This window comes from Muscardinus avellanarius (genome assembly GCF_963383645.1).
Source record: "Muscardinus avellanarius genome assembly, chromosome: 15".
Classification (NCBI taxonomy): domain Eukaryota; kingdom Metazoa; phylum Chordata; class Mammalia; order Rodentia; family Gliridae; genus Muscardinus; species Muscardinus avellanarius.
Genome location: NC_137801.1, coordinates 85,512,582 through 85,534,096, shown reverse-complemented (window position 1 = coordinate 85,534,096; position 21,515 = coordinate 85,512,582). Strand labels below are relative to the sequence as shown.

The 21,515-nt window shown below is 51.2% G+C and overlaps 1 protein-coding gene across 1 annotated transcript; it reads left to right on the top strand.

The window, feature by feature from the left end:
- Positions 1 to 1,793: 1,793 nt before the first annotated feature.
- On the top strand, positions 1,794 to 18,961 carry GGCX (gamma-glutamyl carboxylase; the record flags this gene model as incomplete). The annotated part of the gene is made up of 14 exons (XM_080711516.1): positions 1,794 to 1,947; positions 5,014 to 5,172; positions 5,383 to 5,548; positions 6,998 to 7,076; positions 7,388 to 7,494; positions 9,451 to 9,614; positions 10,437 to 10,702; positions 10,790 to 10,921; positions 15,274 to 15,425; positions 15,815 to 15,984; positions 16,137 to 16,267; positions 16,860 to 17,007; positions 18,210 to 18,405; positions 18,772 to 18,961. Exons 1-14 carry the CDS (start codon positions 1,833 to 1,835, stop codon positions 18,959 to 18,961), a joined length of 2,175 nt encoding a protein of 724 aa, XP_080567642.1. The 5' UTR covers positions 1,794 to 1,832.
- Between the last annotated feature and the right edge of the window lie 2,554 nt (positions 18,962 to 21,515).

Genomic DNA, 21,515 nt, shown 5'->3' with positions numbered 1-21,515 from the left:
GGCTGGGGGTGTAGCTCAGAGTAGAATGACTCTGGGTTCCATCCCTGTAGCACAATAAATAAATAAGTAAATAAATAAATAAATAAATAAAAAGGGCTGGGGATGTAGTTCAGAGCTAGAATGTCTCTGGGCTTAGTCCCCAGTATTACAAAAAGATCATATATATATATATATATATATATATATATATATATAGAGAGAGAGAGAGAGAGAGAGAGAGAGAGAGAGAGAGAGAGAGGAGAAATAGCATGTATTTGGGAAACAAGAATTGCAACTCAGCATACTGAGTTAGGGTCCTGTAAGGCAAATGCAGGAGAGGTTTGTTTCGTTTTGTTAGGCGATTTCCACAGTAGTTGTGCTTGGAGGTAGGCCATTGGCTGGGCAGAAACCCTAAATTGCAAACCCTTTCTGATTGGTTAGTTCATTAGGCTACTGCGGGCTAAGGAATGTTGAAGGCAGGGATACTGATTTCAGTTGTTTCGAATCTCTTGGAACATTCTGTGGTTTGACCTTTACAGGTGTGACTATAGTCCTCCCTGTCTCCCAGCTCTTCAGAAAGTCTCAGCCTTGAGCTGGTCCTGTGGCCCCACCTCCCCCTGCTGTTCTCCTTCCAGACAGCGGCCAGCAGGGCTCAGTATGGGGCCTCCAAACACTAGCATATTTTCAAGGATAAAACTACTATAAAGCCGGGCATTGTGGTGTACGCTTTTTTTTGTTTTTTTTTGGCGGGTCTGGGGATGGGACCCAAGGGCTTTTAAACCCCTTGTACACATTCTTGTAATCCCAGCATTCGGGAGGCTGAGACCGGAGAATCGTAGTTCGCACACACCCTCAGCTACTTAGTGAGACCTTGTTTCAAAATAAAGAATGAAATAAATAAAATAAAAAATAGGCCAGGAGGTGCAGCTTGGGGGTCCAATGGCCCTGGGTTCCATCCCCAGACCCACAAATAATAATTAATAATAATAATAATAATAATAATAAGTAAATAAAAATAAATAAAGAATAAAAATAGGGCTGGGAGCCAGGCGTGGTGGCGCACGCTTGTCATCCCAGCATTCGGGAGGCTGAGACCAGAGGACCTAGGTTCGCGGACAGCCTCAGCTACTTGGTGAGGCCCTCTGCAACTCAGTGAGACCCTGTCTCAAAATAAAGAATAAAAAACAGGGCAGGGGGTGTAGCTCGGAGGTTGAATGCCCCTGGGTTCCATCCCCAGATCCGCTCCTAGGACGAACATCTCACACACGAAAAAATGTTCTGTCTTAGATCTCACCATCCTTCCTAAGCTTGCGCTGGGAGGAGTCCAAGGCCCCTACGCCCCGCCCCTGTCTGACGCCCCGCCCCTGTCTGACGCCCCGCCCCTGCCTGACGCCCCGCCCCTGTCTGACGCCCCGCCCCTGTCTGACGCCCCGCCCCCGCCTGACGTCCCGCCCCCGCCTGACGCCCCGCCCCCGCCTGACGCCCCGCCCCTGTCTGACGCCCCGCCCCTGTCTGACGCCCCGCCCCGCCTGACGCCCCGCCCCCGCCTGACGCCCCGCCCCTGGCCCCGCCCCGGCCCCGCCCCGCACGGCAGCGCGGCGCTTTCCGGCCGGGCCTCGGTGACACGCGTCGGGGCGCAGCAGCCCGGCCCTCCGCGCCATGGAGGTGCGCGCCCGGCCCGGGACGCGGCGGCGGGGCCGAGGTACGGTCGCCGCGGGGGCCGCGCGGGGCTGGGGCGGGGCTGCGCGCGGGACGGCCTGGCCCCGGCGCTCACACTTCCTGCGCTGTTGGTTGTAGACAAGGCACCGAAAGACCAGCCTGCTCCGACCCGAGGGCCCAGGCCGGGCGGGCGGATGGCGAAGCTTTTGGGGTTCGAGTGGACAGACCTGTCCAGCTGGCACCGGCTGGTGACTCTGCTCAACCGACCCACGGATCCCGCAAACCTGGCCGTCTTTCGTTTCCTCTTTGGTGAGTCCGCTTTGTGGATGGAGGCATTGGGACGGGGGTGGGAGCAGAGCGGTCATCCCTCCTGTGGGCGGAGAGCGGGCACTGGGGATGGCGCCCGGCTCGATCCCGCCGCTCGGCAACACCCCCAGCCCTTTAGATCTGTCACTTTGAAACGGGGTCTCGGGTTATCCTCCCAACTACCGGAATCACAGGCATGCCTGTGTGGCTGGCTAATCATTGTCTACTTTTGTTTACTTAGTAAACTTATCTCCATTTCGTTTAAAGCTAAAGATACTCATTAATGAAGAGGTCTTTGCATTAGGACTCAATCCAGCTTTGCCTCCTCCATTTTCGGTTTGGTGGCTAGAGATGCTTCCATCTGAAGGTGTCAGGAACACAAGGACAGAAGCCAGGCGCCATGGCCCGAGCTAAGCCTCCAACCCCAGGCCTTGGGAGGCCGACACAGGAGGATCACAGGTTTGAAGCCAGCCTCAGCAATCTAGGGAGGCCCTCCACAACTTAGTGAGACCCTGTGCCAAATAAAAAATAAAAAGGGCTGGGGATGTAGCTCAGAGGTAGAATACCCCTGGGTTCACTCCCCAGTACCACAGAAGAAAAAACAAAACCACAAAAAAGACCCGTTTTTCTTGTGTCATGAAGTTGACCAGTAACTAACTTGAGAGAAACAGAGCTGGTAAGAAGGGCTAAATGTTTTGTCTGACTCAGACCACAGCATTGAGCTTGGAATGGCTTGCAGATGTGCCGAAGGTGAATCTACCTAGTAGATTCTTCTCAAGTGGTGATTGGGCAGAGTCTGCAGACAAATTTAGCTGTCTCAACCCGGAGGCATCCTGCGGGCTCAGGGATGCTCTGCATGTCCTGGACTGCACAAGGCAGCCATCCCCAAACATACTCAGCACAACCTATGATTAACGGAGGTAGAGGAACCTCGCCTCAACCTGAGCTGGACTCTCATCTGAGCAGCCCCTCTGTTTATCCCAGTGTGTTAGCAAAATCTGGCTGCTTTCCCAGTGGACTAGAAGCAAAAGAGGTTGAGAAAGAGCCTCAGAGGCACTTCCTGTAGCCCAGCAGGATGGATCTTTATTTTTTGTGGTACCCAGATGGAATCCAGGGGCATTCTACCTACTGGCTACACTCCAGCCCTGTTTGATTTATTTATTTATTTTGTGGTACTGGGGGTGGAACCCAGGAGCATTCGGCCTCTGGGCTATACTCCCAGCCCTATTTTTTTTTTTTTTTTTACTTTCTTTCTTTCTTCTTTCTTTCTTTCTTTCTGCAGGTCTGGAGATGGAACCCAGAGGCATTTGACCTCCGAGCTATACCCCCTGCCTAATTTTTTATTCTTTATTTTGAAACATGGTCTCACTAAGTTGCAGAGGGCCTAAGTAGCTGAGGCTGTCCGCAAACCACAAACCGCGATCCTCTGGTCTCAGCCTCCCTAATGCTGGGATTACAAGCCTGCGCCACCACACCTGGCTATATTACTCTTTATTTTGAAACAAGGTCGCACTAAGTTGCAGAAGGCCTCACTCAGTAGAGGCTGTTGGCGATCCTCCTGTCTCAGCCTCCCAAGTACTGGGATTACAAGTGTGCACCAGCACACCCTGATTATTTATTTATTTTTTTGTGTGTGTGGTACTGGGGATGGAACCCAGGGGCATTCTACCTCCAAATGACACCCCTAGCCCTATTTTTTATTCTTTATTTTGAAACAGGATCTCACTGAGTTGCAAAGGGCAGTCCACAAACTGCAGTACTTCTGTCTCAGCCTCCCAAATGCTGGGATTATAAGCATTTGCCAACATGCATACTTTTAAATTTGGAAACGGTGTCATTAAGTTGCTGAGAGCCTCACTAAGTTGCTGAGGCTGTCCAAGAACCTGTGATCCTCCTGTCTCAGCCTCCCAAGTACTAGGATTATAGACATGCGCCACCACGCCCAGCTAAAATAGATTTTTATAAATATAACTATCAGTCGGGCGTTGGTGGTGCACACTTATAATCCTACTACTTGGGAGGCTGAGACAGGAGGATTGCAGGTTCAAGAGCAGCATCAGAAGCTTAACTAGCTCCTCAGCAACTTAGTGAGATTCTGTTTCCAAATAAAAACTAAGCCGGACGTGGTGGCGCACACTTGTAATCCCAGCATTTGGGAGGCTGAGACAGGAGGATTGCAGTTCGCAGACAGCCTCAGCTACTTACTGAGGCCTTTTGCAACTCAGTGAGACCCTGTTTCAAAAGAAAGAATAAACCATATGTCTGGGAGTGTCTCTTGAAGGCAGAATGCCCCTGGGTTTCATACCTAGTACTGCAAAAAGAAAAAAGAAAAGAAAAGAAAAAAAGGGCTGGGGAGCCAGGCATGGTGGCACACGCTTGTAATCCCAGCATCTGGGAGGCTGAGACCAGAGGATCATGGTTCGTGAACAGCCTCAGCTACTTAGTGAGGCCCTTTGCAACAACATGAGACCCTGTTTCAAGAATAAAGAATAATAGGGCAGAGGGTGTAGCTCAGAGGTCGAATCTGGTTCCATCCTTGACCCGCAAAAAAAATAAAAAAATAAAAAATAAAATAGGGCTGAGGGTATAGCTTGGAGGTAGAATGTCCTGGGTTCTATCTCCAGTACCGCAATAAATAAATAAATAAATAAATAAATAAATAAATAAATAACAAGGCTGGGGGTATAGCTCAGAGGTAGAATGCCTCTGGGTTCAATCCTTAGACTCACACACAAGTAAATAAATAAATAAATAAGTAAATAAATAAGCAAGCAAGCTGGGGGCTGGGTGTGTGGCGCACACCTGTAATCCTAATCCAGGAAGATCGCAGGTTGGGGGCCAATCTCAGCAACTCAGCCAGGTCCTCATCAACCTAGCAAGATCCTATTTCAAAGTAAAAATAAAATAGTGCTGGGGGTGTAGCTTGGAGGTAGAATGCCCCGGGTTTAATCCCCAGTACCAAGAAGAAAAAGATAAAGGCAGAAGCCGAGTTGGAGCGGGGCGTGTGCCCTGCCTGTGCTGCCGGCCCGGCTTGGCTCAGGCCTGGCAGCCCTCCTGTTGCCTTCCCAGCGTTCTTGATGGTGCTGGACATTCCCCAGGAGCGGGGACTCAGCTCCCTGGACCGCAAATACCTGGATGGGCTGGATGTGTGCCGCTTCCCCTTGCTGGATGCCCTGCGCCCTCTGCCACTTGACTGGATGTATCTTGTCTACACCATCATGTTTCTGGGTAAGGAGACTGGGAGGGATTTCAGAAACCCAGCAGCAGCATGCCGGTGAATGACCTCTTCTTTTGAAAATATTAGAAGAACGTCTAATTTCATTTCATTTTACCTGCTGGCGAAATGCCCAGTGGCTTTTTCCTAATCCCTGTGGCTTCCCAGGCAAGCTGGGCAGCAGTGACCCCTCGACCGCTCGGTCTTCTCCCCACGAACCGCAGGGGCGCTGGGCATGATGCTGGGCCTGTGCTACCGGGCAAGCTGCCTGCTGTTCCTGCTGCCCTACTGGTACGTGTTCCTCCTGGACAAGACGTCGTGGAACAACCACTCCTACCTGTACGGGTTGCTGGCCTTCCAGCTGACGCTGGTGGACGCAAACCGCTGCTGGTATGGGCCTGGGCTACGGGGAAGCCTTGGCTGTCAGGATGCTTACAGAGCTAGGGTTCCAGGGAAGTCCCAGGACCTGCCCAGTAGGCTTTCTTCCTTTTTCTTCCCCTTCTTTGATATTGGAGATTGAACCAGGAGCATTCTGCCTCCAAGCTATACCCTCAGCCCTATCTTATTTTTACTTGGAAACAGGCTCTCCCTAAATTGCTGAGGGTGGCCTCAAGCCTGTGAACCTTTGGTCTCAGCCTTCCAAGTCCTAGGATCCAAGCCTGCGCCACCATGCCTGGCGTGTGGGGGCTGTTATGTTTTTCACCGAGCAGTAGTGCGAGCGCATATACAAGCAGCCACTCCCTCTCACTTTTGGTACACGATGCAGTGCATCCTGTGAGATAGTCAACACTTCATTATAAAACGGGTTTGTTTTTTTTTTTCGGGTCTGGGGATGGAACTCAGAGGCATTCGACCTCCGAGCTACACCCCCTGCTCAATTTTTTATTTTTTATTTTGAAACAGGGTCTCGCTGAGTTGCGGAGGGCCTCACTAAGAAGCTGAGGCTGTCCGTGAGCTGTGATCCTCCGGTCTCAGCCTCCCGAATGCTGGGATTACAAGCGTGCGCCATCACACCCGGCTTAAAACGGGCTTTTAGGTGATTTTTTTTTTTTTAACCTCTGAGCTCCACCCCAGCCCTGTTTTATTTTTTATTTTGAAGCAGGGCCTCGCTGAGTTGCGGAGGCCACGAGGTTGCTCAGGTTGGCCGCAAGCCTGCGGTCCTCCTGCTTCATCTTCCCAAGTAATGGGGTTACAGGTGTGTGCCACCACACCCAGCAAAAATATTTACAATTTGCTTATATATTCCAAAAGGGTCTCAGATGTGCCAGGTATGATAGCACATGCTTGTAATTCTTGTACTTGGGAGGTTGAGATAGGAGGGTCAGTTTTGCGGCCGGCCTCAGCAACTTACCGAGGCCCTCTTAAACTTAGTGAGACCCTGTTTCAAAATAAAGAATAAAAAAATAGGGTGGGGAGCTAGGCTTAGTAGTGCAGTCTTGTAATCCCAGTACTTGGGAGGCTGAGACAGGATCACAGGTTCGCGGTCAACCTCAGCTACTTAGTGAGGCCCTCTGCAACTTAGGCCCTGTTTCAAAATAAAGAATAAAAAATAGGGCTGGGGGTAGAGGTCAGAGGTAGACTGCCCCTGGGTTAAATCTCCAGTACCATCAAAAAAAAAAAAAAAAAAAAAAAGAAAGAAAAAAATAGGACTAGGAGTGTATCTCAAAGGTAGAATGCCCCTGGTTTCAATCCCCAGTACTGGGGGGGAAAAAGGGGGTCCCAGAGTAGCCCAGAGGGCCAGGAAGGGCATGGAAGGTGCTCCTTAGACAGAAGGGCCACAGTTGAAGGTGCAGATGTGGTCCGACTGAGAATCTCCCTTGGGGTTGCATTTTGGTGCAGGTCCCTGGACGGCCTGCTGAATGCCCGGAAGAGGAATGCCCACGTGCCTCTCTGGAACTATGCAGTGCTGCGTGGCCAGGTCAGGCTCTCGGGACCGGAGGTGCCCTCGCTGTGTGGGCAGCATGGCCGCACCCCGCCTCCTGCATTCGCTCTCTTCCCTTTGTTGGCGAGCCGGCTGGCTTCTCATCCCTTCCAACCCCAAAACCTGGTCCCGGAACGCAGAGTGCTGTCTGGACTAGGCTGGAACCCTCACGAGAGCAGCTCATGCCGGGATTCTGTCTTGGTGCTGGGGTGCTGGCCGAGCCCACATGAAGCCTGGTCTAACCCCCAGCCCTGCAAACAAGCAAGGCTCCTACTGCGCGAACCCTCACGCTGCGCCTGCGTCCACAGATATTCATCGTGTACTTCATTGCGGGCGTGAAGAAGCTGGACGCGGACTGGGTGGGCGGCTACTCCATGGAGCACCTGTCCCGGCACTGGCTCTTCAGCCCCTTCAAGTGAGTGGCGGCCGGGCGGGCGTCTGTCTCCCAGGTCTGTGCCGTGGCACGCCTGCCCCACTTTGCCTGAATCTGCCTCAAGCCTTTCTCTGTCCACTCACCTCCTTACTCAGCAGAAAGTGGAGTCAGCGATGGTAGAAGATTGAGGCCTGCAAATAACATAGCTGGTCCTAGATGACAGGTGTGGGGTGTGTGTGTGTGTGTGTGTGTGTGTGTGTGTGTGTGTGTGTGTGTCTGTGTGTGTGTGTGTGTGATTGGAGATTGAACCCAGGGTGTTTTACCTCCAGCCTTTTTTTTTCTTTTTGTGGTGCTGGGGATGGAATCCAGGCTACCATTCTACCTCTAAGCTATACCCCCAGCCCTATTTTTTTTAATTCTTTATTTTTGAAACAGGGTCTCACTGAATTGCAAAGGGCCTTACTAAGTAGGCTGTCTGTGAACTGCGATCCTCCTGTCTCAGCCTCCCAAATACTGGGATTACAAGCGTGCGCAACCACGCCCAGCTCCTCCAGCCCTTTTAAAAATTTTTTGTTTTTTGTTTTTTTTTTTTTTTTGGTGGTACTGGGGTTCCTGGAAGCCCTTCTACCTCTGGGCTACACTCCCAGCCCTATTTTTTTTTAAATATTTTTATTTGGAAACAGGGTCTCTCTCTCTCTTTTTTTTTGGTGGTACTGGGGTTCCTGGAAACCCTTCTACTTCCGGGCTACACTCCCAGCCCTATTTTTTTATACTTTTTTGGAAACAGGGTCTCTTAAGCAAGTGGCTCTGGCTTCAAACCTGTACAATCCTCCTGTCTCCGCCTCCCAAGCATGGGGATTACAAATGTGTGCCACCACGCCCGGCTAAACTTTTTGTTTTTAAAATAGGGTCTCCCTAGGTTGCTGAGAGTCTTGCTACAGTGCCAAGGCTAGCCTTGAACCTGCAGTCCTCCTGTCCCGGCCTTCCTCCCAAATACTGGGATTGCAGACGTGTGCTGCCCGCCAGGCAACAGCACAGTTTTGTTTTGTTTTTTGGGAGGAGGTGTGGGGGGTGGAACCAAGGGGCATTATACCTCTGAGCTTCACACCTAGCCATTTTATTTATTTATTTTTGTGTGTGTGTGGGTCTGGGGATGGAACAGGGGCATTTGACCTCCGAGCCACACCCCCTGCCCTATTTTTATTCTTTATTTTTGAAACAGGGTCTCACTAAGTTGCAGAGGGCCTCACTAAGTAGCTGAGGCTGTCCGTGAACCATGATCCTCTGGTCTCAGGCTCCCAAATGCTGGGATTACAAGTGTGCGCCACCGCGCCCGGCTTGCCCTTTTATTTTGAAACAGGGTCTCATTAAGATGCTGAGCCTTGCCTCAACGCCCTCGCTCCAGCCTCCCAAGTACTGTGATGACAGGCATGCGCCAATATGCCTGGCAATGACAGCATATTTTTAGTTAAAAACAGTGGCCAGGCATGATGGAGTGTGGGGGTACATACCTGTGATCCTAGTACTTGGGAGGCTGAAACGGGAGGATAGCAGGTTCATAGCCAGCCTCAGTAACTTAGCGAGACCTGGGGTGGATCTCAGACGTAGAAAATGCAGCTGGCTTCAATCTCCAGTACCACACCCACACAAGAGATAGATGATAGACAGACAGACAGGCTGGGTGGGTGTGTAGCTCAGAGGTAGAATGCCTCTGGGTTCAGTCCCCAGTACCACAAAAGAAAGAAAAAACCAAAAGGGCTGGGGGTATAGCTGGGTTGGAGAGCACCTCTGGGCTCAATCCCTAGGCCGCTCACACGTAAGTTCCTTCTCAGTAAGGACCTCCACGAGGAGCACGCCCCACAACGCACACTCAGTTAACCTTACACGTTTAGGAGACGTGGCAAGCCACGGGCCACCTCAGGATGCACAGGGCTGGAGAGGCCGCCCAGGGTGGGCGCTCGGTGCGGCCGGCGCCTCACCTGCCACCCTCGCCTGCAGGCTCGTGCTGTCCGAGGAGCTGACCAGCTTGCTGGTGGTGCACTGGTGCGGGCTGCTGCTGGACCTCTCGGCCGGCTTCCTGCTCTTCTTTGATGCCTCCAGAACGGTCGGCATGGTGTTCGTGTCCTACTTCCACTGCATGAATTCCCAGCTCTTTAGCATAGGTGAGTGTCCATCCCGGCAGGACCTCGGGGAGGCGTGTGAAGAGGGCGGCACCCGAGCGAGCCGAGCCGCTGTGCCCAGTGAGGTGCGGACCAGGGAACTGGGTTTCTGGCTCTGTGCAGGAGAGCAAGGAAGCTGCCAGAAGGGCAAGGATCTGTGCTTAAGGACTTCTTCCCCTGTAACCCCAGTGCGTCGAGGCTGAGACAGGAGGAGCGCAGGTTCACACCCACTTCTGCAGCTTAGACCCTGTTTCAAAATTTAAGAAAATTTAAGCCAGGCGTGGTGGCGCACGCTTGTCATCTCAGCATTTGGGAGGCTGAGACCAGAGGATCGTGGTTCACAGCCAGCCTCAGCTACTTAGGCCCTTTGGAACTCAGTAAGACCCTGTTTCAAAATAAAGAATAGCCGGGCGTGGTGGCACACGCTTGTAATCCCCGCGCTTGGGAGGCGGAGACAGGAGGATCGCGCAGGTTCGAAGCCAGCCGCGCTGGCGTAAGAGACCCTGTTTCAAAAATATAAAATAGGTCTGGGAGTATAGCCCGGAGGAAGAAGGGCTTCCAGGAACCCCAGTACCACCAAAAAAAAAAATAATAAAATAAAAAAATAAAGAATAAAAAAATAGGGCTGGGGTGTAGCTTGGAAGTAGAATGCCCCTGGGTTTCACCCCCAGTATCACAAAAAAATAAATAAATAAAGAAGGAGCCAGGAAGTAGCTGGGTGGTAGAGCACCCCTGATTCAGTCCCGGGGCCCCCTCACACGCGAGCCTCGGGGAGCGGGTTCCTAAGGGAAAGGGGGGCTCAGGCGCTCCTGAAACCTCCCCCAGGCATGTTCCCTTACGTCATGCTGGCCAGCAGCCCTCTCTTCTGCTCCCCGGAATGGCCTCGGACGCTGGCGGCCCGGTGCCCCAGGTGGCTGCAAGCGCTGCTGCCCCCCAAGGACGCCCCCCAGCGCAGCGCTTCCTGCACGTATAGGCGGGGCCCGGCGAAAGGGGGCGCGCAGCCAGGGCTCCGCCAGCGGCTGGGGGCCACCTTCACCCTCCTCTACCTGCTGGAGCAGCTCTTCCTGCCCTACTCGCACTTCCTCACGCAGGTGAGCGGGCCGGCTGGGGCTGGCGGGAGCGGCTGGCCGAGGCGGGGTGGGGGCGGCCATGGTCCAGCGCGCCTCTGCCCCATCCAGGGCTACAACAACTGGACCAACGGGCTGTACGGCTACTCCTGGGACATGATGGTGCACTCTCGCTTCCACCAGCACGTGAAGATCACCTACAGGGACGGCCGCACCGGCGAGCTGGGCTACCTGAACCCGGGGGTGAGGCGGAGGGGACGGTTCTGCTCCTCGGAGCCCTCGGGCGGTGGGCTCTGGTCGGGTTCCACACACACCAGAGAGAAACGAATTGGGGTCCCGGCCCTTTCCCCAGAGCCAGATGGAACCTTTTCTTAGGTGGGTTGAGAGAGCATCGCACTTTTAAATTTACATGGAGCTTAGATTTAGGAGTGGCAGGTACCATTAGCCAGCAATGAAAAGATTCATCCCACAGACACGAGCTGGCCTTTTCTGGCCCAAAGGAGCAGCAGGGCAGACATGGCGGCACACATCTGTAACCCAGTACTTGAGACGGGACGGGAGGGTGGCAGGTTCAAGGCCAGCTTCAGCAACTTGCTTGTTTTGGTGGTCCTGGGGGTTGGGCCCAGGGGACATTCTACTGCCAGTCTACACCCGCCCCCCCCCGGCCCTTTTTAGTTTTTGTTCTTGTTGGGTTTTTTTTAGTACTTGTGTGATACTAGGCACTGAAGCCAGGGTCATTTTTCCTCCAAGCTACACTCCTAGGCCTTTTTTTATTTTTATTATTTATTTATTTATTTATTTTGGTGGTACTGGGAATGGAGCCCAGGGACCTTCTACATCCGGAGCACACTCCCAGACCTATTTTATATTTTATTTGGAAATAGCGTCTCTTGAACCAGCTGAGGCTGGCTTCGAACCTGAGCGATCCTCCTGTCTCTGCCTCCTAAGTGCTGGTATTACAAGGGTGCGCCACCACGCCCGGCTATTTTTTGTTTTTAAACAGGGTTTTGCTAGGTTGCCGAGGCTAATCTGGAACATGTCATCCTCCTGTCCAGCCTCCCAAGTGGGGTTACAAGTTTGCGCCACCATAACTACTTTTTTTTTTTTTTTTTCGGTACTAGGTATTGAACCCAGGGACATTCTAGCAGCCCTATTTTTTTTTTTTTTTTTTTTTCTTGGTGTGTGTGTGTATGGTACTGGGGATGGATCCCAGGGGCATTCAACTTCCAAGCTACACCCACAACTCTTTATTTTGAAACAGGGTCTCACTGAGTCCCAGAGGGCCTCACTAAGTAGCTAAGGCTGTCTGTGAACCGCAATCCCCATCTTAGCCTCCCAAATTCTAAGATTATAAGTGTGTTTCACCACGCCCAGCTATTCTTTATTTTGAAACAGAGCCTCACTAAGTAGCCGAGGCTGGCTTCAAACCTGTGTGATCCTCCTGTCTCAGCCTCCCAAGTGCTGGGATTACAAGCGTGCGCCACCACGCCCAGCTGCTACTTTTTTTTTTTTTTTTTTTTTTTGCAGGTCTGGGGATGGAACCCAGGGACATTCGCATCCCCTACCCTGTTTTTTATTCTTTATTTTGAAACAGGGTCTCCGTAAGTTACGGAAGGCCTCACTATATAGCTGAAACTGTCTGTTTACCGCGATCATCCAGTCTCAGCCTCCCGAATTCTGGGATTACAAGCATGCGCCACCACGCCCAGCTTTACTTTTTATTTTTGAAAGAGGATTTTGCTAGGTTGCTAAGAGTCTTACTAGGTTGATGAAGCTGTTTCTGAAGCTGTGATCCTCCTGCCGTAGCCTCCAAAGTACTGCGATTATAGGGTTGCACCACCACACTTATTTCTGTATTTATCTTGATACTGGGGATTTGAACTCAGGAGCATTCTACCTCCGAGCTATATCCCCAGTCCTAATTTTTATTTATTTATTTATTTATTTATTTATTTATTTATTTATTATGGGTCTGGGGATAGAACCCAGGGGCATTTGACCTCTGAACTACACCCCCTGCCCTATTTTTTTTGTGTGTGTGGTACTGGGGGTGGAACCCAGAGGCTTTCTACCTCCGGGCTATACTCTCAGACCTATTTTTTATTTGGAAAAGGTCTGGTCTCACTAAGTTACTGAGAGCCTCACTAAGTGGCTGAGGCTGGCTTCGAACCTGTGTGATCCTCCTGTCTCAGCCTCCCAAGCACATGGGATTACAAGCGTGTGCCACCACGCCCAGCTAGCTTTATTTTGAAAGGGTCTCACTAAGTTGCAGAGGGCCTCACAAAGTAGCTGAGGCTGTCCGTGAACCGTGATCCTCATCTTAGCCTACTGAATGTTGGTATTACAAGTGTGCGCCACTATGCCCTGCTTATTTTATTTATTTATTTATTTATTTATTTTGGTGGTACTACGGTTCCTCGAAACCCTTCTACCTCCGGGCTACACTCCCAGACCTATTTTATATTTTTATTTGGAAACAGGGTCTCTTAAGCCAGCAAGGCTGGCTTCGAACCAGTGCGATCCTCCTGTCTCCGCTTCCCAAGCGCGGGGATTACAAGTGTGCGCCACCACGCCCGGCTTTTTATTTATTTATTTATTGGGTCTGGGGATGGAAACCAGGAGCATTCGATCTCTGAGCTACACCCCCTGTCCTATTTTTTTAAGTCCACTCTATTCTTTATTTTTTATTTTATTTTATTTTATTTTTTGGTGGTACTGGGGTTCCTGGAAGCCCTTCTACCTCCGAGCTACACTCCCAGACCTATTTTTTATATTTTTATTTGGAAACAGTCTCTTAAGCCAGCGAGGCTGGCTTCGAACCTACGCAATCCTCCTGTGTCAGCCTCCCAAACACGGGGATTACAAGCGTGCGCCACCACGCCCAGCCCTCCTGCCCTATTTTGTATTCTTTATTTTGAAACCAGTCTCACTGAGTTGCAATGGGCCTCACCTCACTAAGTAGCTGCGGCTGTCCGCGAACTGCGATCCTCCGGTCTCAGCCTCCTGAATGCTGGGATTACGAGTGTGCACCACCACGCCCGGCTTTATTTTTATTTTTGAAATGAGGTTTCAGTAGGTTGTTGAGGGTTTCACCACTTGCTAACGCTGTCCTCAAACTTGAGGTCCTGCTTCAGCCTCCCCAGGACTGAGATCATAGGTGTGCATGCGCCTCAATGCTGGCAGGCCCTATTTAAGGGGGAAAAAACAACATAAGAAAGTTAGGCATGGTGGTGCATGCCTGTAATCCTAGTATTTGGGAGGCCGAAACAGGAGGATCACATTTTGAGATCAGCCTCAGAAATTTAGTGAGACCTTGTTTCAAATGAAAAATCAAAAGAGCTGGGTGTGTGGCTCAGAGGTGAACGCCCTTAGGTTCAGTTGCTGAAGACTATTCCTGGGTTTAATCCTAGTGCAAAAAATAAAAAGCAGCTGGGCGTGGTGGGCACGCTTGTCATCCCAGCATTCAGGAGGCTGAGACGGGAGGATCGCGGTTCACGGACAGCCTCAGCTACTTAGTGAAGCCCTCTACAACTCAATGAGACCCAGTTTCAAAATAAAGAATAAAAAATTGGAGCCGGGCGTGGTGGCGCACGCTTGCAATCCCAGCATTCGGGAGGCTGAGACTGGCAGATTGCGGTTCGCAGACAGCCTCAGCTACTTAGTGAGGCCCTCTGCAACTCAGTGAGACCCGGTTTCAAAATAAAGAATAAAAAATAGGGAATGGGGTGTAGTTCGGAGGTCGGATGCCCTGCAAAATAAATAAATAAATAAATAAATAAATAAATAAATAAATAATTGGGCAGGGAGTGTACCTCAGAGGTCAAATGCCTCTGGGTTCCATCCCCAGACCTGCAAAAAAAAAAAAAAAAGATAAAAATAGATAAATAAATAAAAAGCAAAATGAACCAGGCACGGTGGCGCACACTTGTAATCCCAGCGCTTGGGAGGCTGAGACAGGAGGATCGCACAGGTTCGAAGCCAGCCTCAGCTACTAAGGCTCTCAGCAACTTAGTAAGACCCTGTTTCCAAATAAAATATAAAATACATCTGAAATTATAGCCCGGAGGTAGGGCTGGGGGGGTACCTCAGAGGTAGAATGCCCCTGGGTTCCATCCCCAGTACTGCAAAAAAAAAAAAAAAAAAAAGTAAAAAAAAAACAATAAAAAATAAGGCTGGGGTGCCCGGCATGGTGACACACCCTGTAATCCCAGCATTCTGGAGGCGTAGACTGGAGGATCCTGGTTCATGAATCGGCTACTTAGTGAGGCCTCTCGCAACTTAAGACCATTTCAAAAATAAAAACACTAGCGGGGTGTGGTGGCGCACGCTTGTAATCTCAGCATGTGGGAGGTTGAGGCAAGAGGATGGCGGTTCTCAACCTCAGCTACTTAGTGAGGCCCTTTGCAACTGAGACTTTGTTTAAAAAATAAAGAATAAAACATAGGGCTGGGGTGTTGCTCAGAGGTAGAATGCCCCCTGGGTTCCACCCCTAGTACCACACACACAAAAAAGGAATGCAGCTTGCAGGGGCCTTTGTACCACTGGCGGCGCAAACCCTTTCTAGGTGGTTGGCACTAACTAGGGGTTTGGGGCAGGTATTCACGCAGAGCCGGCGATGGAAGGATCACGCGGACATGCTGAAGCAGTACGCCACTTGCCTGAGCCGCCTGCTCCCCAAGTACAATGTCACTGAGCCCCAGATCTACTTTGATATCTGGGTCTCCATCAATGACCGCTTCCAGCAGAGGTGGGCAAGGGGAGCAAAGTGACCAACACCAACAGCTTGTGCTCCCGAGAAGGGTCTTGCTTGAAAGGCTGTAGTGCATGTCCCGTGGATCTGGTTATGGGCGCAAGTGGTTTCTTCCAGCAGGGGGCACCATCATCCCGGAAAAATGCCACCCGACTGGTTCTCGTAGACACTGGTAGCACAGTGCCTCTCCCGAGGCGGCCACTAACCCCGTTCTTCCTGGTGCTCGGCGTCTTTCTCTTCACCTGTTCTAGACTGGCAATAACGCGCTGACACCTGGCCATTTCTTCTTTCTGGGAACCCTGTTCCCTCTGGAAATGGATGGAACAGAAGCAGGTGTGGTGGGTGGGGGGCCACGGCCTTCTGAGGACATAGTTCTCTCTCCGAAGGCTCTTTGACCCTCGTGTGGACATCGTGCAGGCTGTCTGGTCCCCCTTCCAGCGCACATCTTGGGTGCAGCCGCTCTTGATGGATCTGTCTCCCTGGCGGACTAAACTACAGGAAATCAAGAACAGCCTCGACAACCACACCGAGGTGGTCTTCATCGCAGACTTCCCTGGTAAGGAGGAGAGCCAGGAGGGGCCGGCTGCCTCCTAGACTCCGTGGCCAGGGTCGTGGCGTGCGGTTGTGCGGGAGGGGAAGCGGGGCACCTTACTTGACGGGGAGCCAGTCACTCAGCTAGGGTGGGATCGTGAGCTCTGGTACCCATAGGCCTGCACTTGGAGAACTTCGTGAGTGAAGACCTGGGCAACACTAGCATCCAGCTGCTGCAGGGGGAGGTCACTGTGGAGCTGGTGGCAGAAGAGAAGAACCAGACTCTTCGGGAGGGAGAAAAGATGCAGGTATTATGCTGGGGTTGGCAGCGGCAGGAAGTTTAGATGTCAGGGTTTATTATAGGCCCAGACCCCTTCACCATTGAAGTAAGGTAGCAGGGTCTTCAGGAAGCAAGGTATAAGTCAGGCGTGGTGCGCGCGCTTGTAATCTCAGTGCTTGGGAGGCTGAGACAGGAGGATCACACAGGTTCGAAGCCAGCCTTGGCTACTTATTGAGGCTCTCAGCAATTTAGTGAGACCCTGTTTCCAAATAAAGTATAAAAATAGCTGTGGGAGTATAGCCCAGAGGTAGAAAGCCACTGGGTTCCACCCCAGTACCACAAAAAAAGAAAGCAAGGTGTACAGTAGTAGTGTGCATGTACATACATGTACACACATGCATGTACACACATGTGCACGGGGCCTTAGGTTCCACCCACACCCCCAGCACAAAAAATAGGGAGGGCAAGGGTGTTTGCTGCTGTGAATAGCCTTGTCTAGAATTCCAGGTCAGTTCCTTCCGACTCCAAACACAATGAAAAAAGAAGGTGCCACGAGGGTGGAGCAGGGCGGCATAGGCTCAGGCACGGTCAGAGTAATGACCTGCTCCCCCACCCGTCAGCTGCCTGCCGGTGAGTACCATAAGGTCTACACGACATCACCCAGCCCCTCCTGCTACATGTACGTCTACGTCAACACTACGGAGCTTGCGCTGGAGCAAGACCTGGCCTACCTGCAAGAACTGAAGGAGAAGGTAGAGAATGGGAGTGGTGAGTATCAGAAGATCTGGGCCGAGATGGCCCGGGTTCAAGGAGTCAGGGCCAGCCGGGTGCCGTGGTGCACTCTTGTAACCCCAGTACCTGGGAGGATGAGACAGGAGGATCGCAGATTCGTGGCCAGCCTCAGCTCCTTAGGCCCTCTGCAACTTAGTGAGACCCTGTTTCAAAAATAAAGAATAAGGCCGGGCGTGGTGGCGCACACTTGTATAATCCCCGCACTTGGGAGGTGGAGGCAGGAGGATCGCACAGGTTCGAAGCCAGCCTCGCTGGCTTAAGAGACCCTATATCCAAATAAAATATAAAATAGATCTGGGAGTGTAGCTGGGAGGTAGAAGGTTCCATCCCCAGTACCACAAAAAAACAAAAACAAAAACAAAAACCGGACATGGTGGCACACACTTGTCATACCTGTGCTTGTGAGGCTGAGACAGGAGGATCGCAAGGTTTGAAGCCAGCCTCAGCTACTTAGGCCTTAAGCAACTTTTAATAAGATCCTGTTTCCAAATGAAGTATAAGATAGGTCTGAGAGTATAGCCCAGAGGTAGAAAAGCCCCTGGATTCCATCCCCAGTACTACAAAAAATAAAGAGCCAGGTGTGGTGGTGCACACTTGTAATCTCAGTACTTGGGGAGGCTGAAACAGGAGGATCTGGGTTTGTGGCCTCAGATACTTAGGCCCTTTGCAACTCAGTAAGTCCTTGTTTCAAAATAAAGAATAAAAAATAGGACTAGGAGTATAGCTTGGAGGTAGAAGACCCCTGGGTTCAATCCTCAGCACCAAAAAAAAAAAAAAAAAAAAATTTAAGGCCAGAGAGCTGGGCATAGTGGCACATGCTTGTAATCCGAGTATTTCTGTTTGGGAGGCTGACAGGAGGCTCGCACAGGTTCGAAGCCAGCCTCAGCAGCTTAGTGAGGCTTTCAGCAACTGAGACCCCATTTCCAAATATAGAATTAGGTCTGGGGGTATAGCCCAGAGGTAGAAGATCCCTGGATTCCATCCCCAATACCACAAAAAATAAAAATAAAAAATAAGGCTAGGGGTATAGCTTGGTGGTAGAATGCCTCTGGGTTTAATACCCTGTACCCCCCCAAAAAAAATAAATAAATAAAAGTTTGAAGCCTGTTAGGCAGAGAAGGAATGCCAAGGGGAGAGTGAGCCGTCTCAGTGATTCCTCTCTGCTGTCCACCGGGCAGAAACAAGGCCTCTGCCTCCGGAGCTGCAGCCTCTGTTGGAAGGGGAGGTAGAAGGGGGCCCCGAGCCCACGCCTCTGGTTCAGACCTTTCTTAGACGCCAGCGAAGGCTACAGGAGATTGAGCGCCGGCGAAATGCCCCCTCCCACGAGCGACTCTTCCGCTTCTTGCTGCGCAAGCTGTATGTCTTCCGCCGCAGGTGAGCTCCACCCCAGCCCTCGCCTTCCGCGGGTGCTGGCCAGCTTGGTCCCTCCTCTGGGGAGCCACACCGAAGACCCCTGGGAAAGGACAGCCCAGCTCTGAAGCCTTTCAGGGAGCGGGTGGCCGCTGGCATCTGACCGTCTGTCTTGTCTGGCCTTGGTTACCTCCAGGTCACCCTTGGGTTATTCCTCCAGACTGGACAGGGAGTGGAGCACCCTTCCAGCGGGGACAAGGCCGGCCACTGGGGAAGCCCCCCAGAAACCTGGGTTCAGTGAAAAGCTGGGACCAGGCGCCCCTAGGAACTGGCTGAAACCTTATGTGGAAATAGGAATTTGGACTGACTGGCCTTTCCCTTTTCCCCCAGCTTCCTGATGACGTGCATTTCACTTCGAAATCTGGTATTGGGTCGCCCTTCCCTGGAGCAGCTGGCCCAAGAGGTGACTTATGCAAACTTACGGCCCTTTGAGCCAGCTGACGAGCCAAGCCCCGTAAACACAGCCTCTTCAGAGCCTGGTCCTGAGCCAAATCCAGATCCTGGCCACTCAGAGTTCTGAGGGGCCAGATATTGGGTGATGTGGGAGCAGCAGTTATAGGCCTTGTATCTTTTCAAAGATTTGAGAGAAATTATCTATAGACTTTTGAATCCAAGACTGAGTGGCTATGGGGAGGTTGGAAGCAATGTCAAATGTCCTTTTAAAATAAAGGGGTAAGAGTCAAGTTCAAATTGACCTTTCTTTTGGATAGTGAAGATTGAACCCAAGGGTATTTATTCTACCTCCAAGCTACATACACAGCTCTAACCCAAACAAATTTATTTTGTGTGATGCTGGGGATGGAACCCAGAGCCTTTCTAACCTTCGGGCTACACTCCCAGACCTATTTTATATTCTATTTGGAAACAGGGTGTCATGAAGTTGCAGAGAGCTCACTAAGTAGCTGAGGCTGGCTTCGAACCTGTCTCAGGCTCCCAAGTACTGGGATTACAAGCATGTGCCATCAAGCCAAGTCAGCCTCAGATACTTAGTGAGGGTCTCAGCAACTTAGTAAGACTCGTTTCCAAATAAAATATGAAATAGGCCTGTAAATATAGCCTGGAGATAGAAAGCCCGTGTTCCACCCCCAATACCACCCCAAAAAAGTCTTACTAAATTGCTGTGCCTGGCCGTAAAACTAGATGCTCTCAGCCTTCCAAGAATTGAGGTTGCTAATGTGCCACCACGCCCATTGCCCTTTTATTTGGAAATAGGGTCTGGCTAAGTTACTCTCTGCAGGTTGGCCTCAAGCCTGCGATGCTCTTAGCTCAGCCTCCCCAGCAGGATGTTTCCTGTCTGTATTCTTCCAGCCTTAGTCAGGGATAGCCCTCCCATCAGTCAGACTGAGCTTCCCGGACCTATTTTCTATAGGGTCTCGCTTCGCTGTTGAGAGCCTAAGAGCTAGCTGTGCCCATCCACAAGCCCTTAACCCTAGTCTCAGCCTCCCAAATGCTGGGATTACAAGCGTGTGTCACACACCTGGCTCAGAAGCCCTGATTCATGAGACATTGTACATGCTATCGGTGTATGGTGCAATTTGGCCAGCAGGGTTATCCCTAACTGCTAAACTCAAGAGTACCTCAAGACCCTGTTTCCAAATTTAAAAAAATATTTAAGAGCCAGGCGTGGTGGCGCACGCTTGTAATCCCAGCATTCGGGAGGCTGAGACCTGGAGGATCGCAGTTCACGGACAGCCTCAGCTACTTAGCGAGGCCCTCTGCAACTCGGTGAGACCCGGTTTCAAAATAAATAAAAAATAGGGCAGGGGGTATAGCCTGGAGGTCAAATGCCCCTGGGTTCCATCCCCAGACCCGCAAAAAAAAAAAAAAAAAAAAAAAAAAAAGGTCTGGGAGTGTAGCCCAGAGGTAGAAGGGTTTCTAGGAACCCCAGCACCACACACAAGGGCCACCAGGATGGCCATATTATGTGCAGTCTTCACCGCCAACGCTGGGATGACTTGCTCTTGTACGGGACTTCAACCCAGGGGCACTCTAACTCAACTAGCCTGCAGCCCGTTATGTTCAGCCTCCCGTTACTAGGTTGGCTGCAAAACTGTCCTGGCCTCGCAGCCTCCCAACTACAGGGATTGTGTCACCTCAGGCCATAACTTGCTTTTTAAAGTTTCCTAGCATTTCAACTTTCTCTCCTGTCTCAGCTTCCCAATTGCTATGACTGCAAGCGTGCACCACCATGCCCATTTTCCCCAGGTCTGTCTAGGTTACCCGAGTCTCAGTACTTGCTGTGTCTCAGCCTCAAGTACTGACACCTGGCACCATGTTTAAAGCAGGTATTAGCTCAGTGGTAAAGGGCTTACCTAGTACGCCTGTGGCCTTGTACAAAACTCAAGCACTGAAGGCAACAGACTACTGCATCCTAACAGGCCAGGCACGGGGTGACCACCTTTACTAGCAGAAACAGCTATGTTGTGAAGGGCCTCACACCTTAGAGCAGTCTCAGCAACTTAGCCAGAGGGGGCTCCAAGACGAAAGGGGGGAGGATGTGACTCAGATTAGCTTGGGATTTTTTTTTTTTTTTCGGGTCTGGGGATGGAACCCAGGGGCATTTGACATCCGAGCTACACCCCCTACCCTAGTTTTTATTCTTTATTTTGAAGCCGGGTCTCACTGAGTTGCAGAGGGCCTCACTGAGTAGCTGAGGCTGTCCGCGAAATGCTATCCTCCAGGTCTCAGCCTCCCGAATACTGGGATTAATACTGGGATTACAAGCGTGCGCCACCAGCCCGGCTAATTTGGGATTTAAATCCCCTGCAAACCCCTTCCAACAGCCTACTGGCTGAGTAGCTGCTGTGCCAAGGACACGAATCTCAGCCTAGAAGACAACGGTGAACGGTCCCACGCAGATCTGAATTATGGGTTACAATATTCAAGGCTACAAGGCACAGATCCTCAGGCCACACAGAGCAACAGCACTTAAAAAATAAGGGACACAGTTAGGGTATAACCTAGCATTTTATTTAGATCTTCATTAAACTGTTGGAATTGAGAACCAGACATACGTAATAAACCTCCAAAAATAGATCCTGAAAGGCACTTTCTGCTTAGGGCCAGCAGTCATG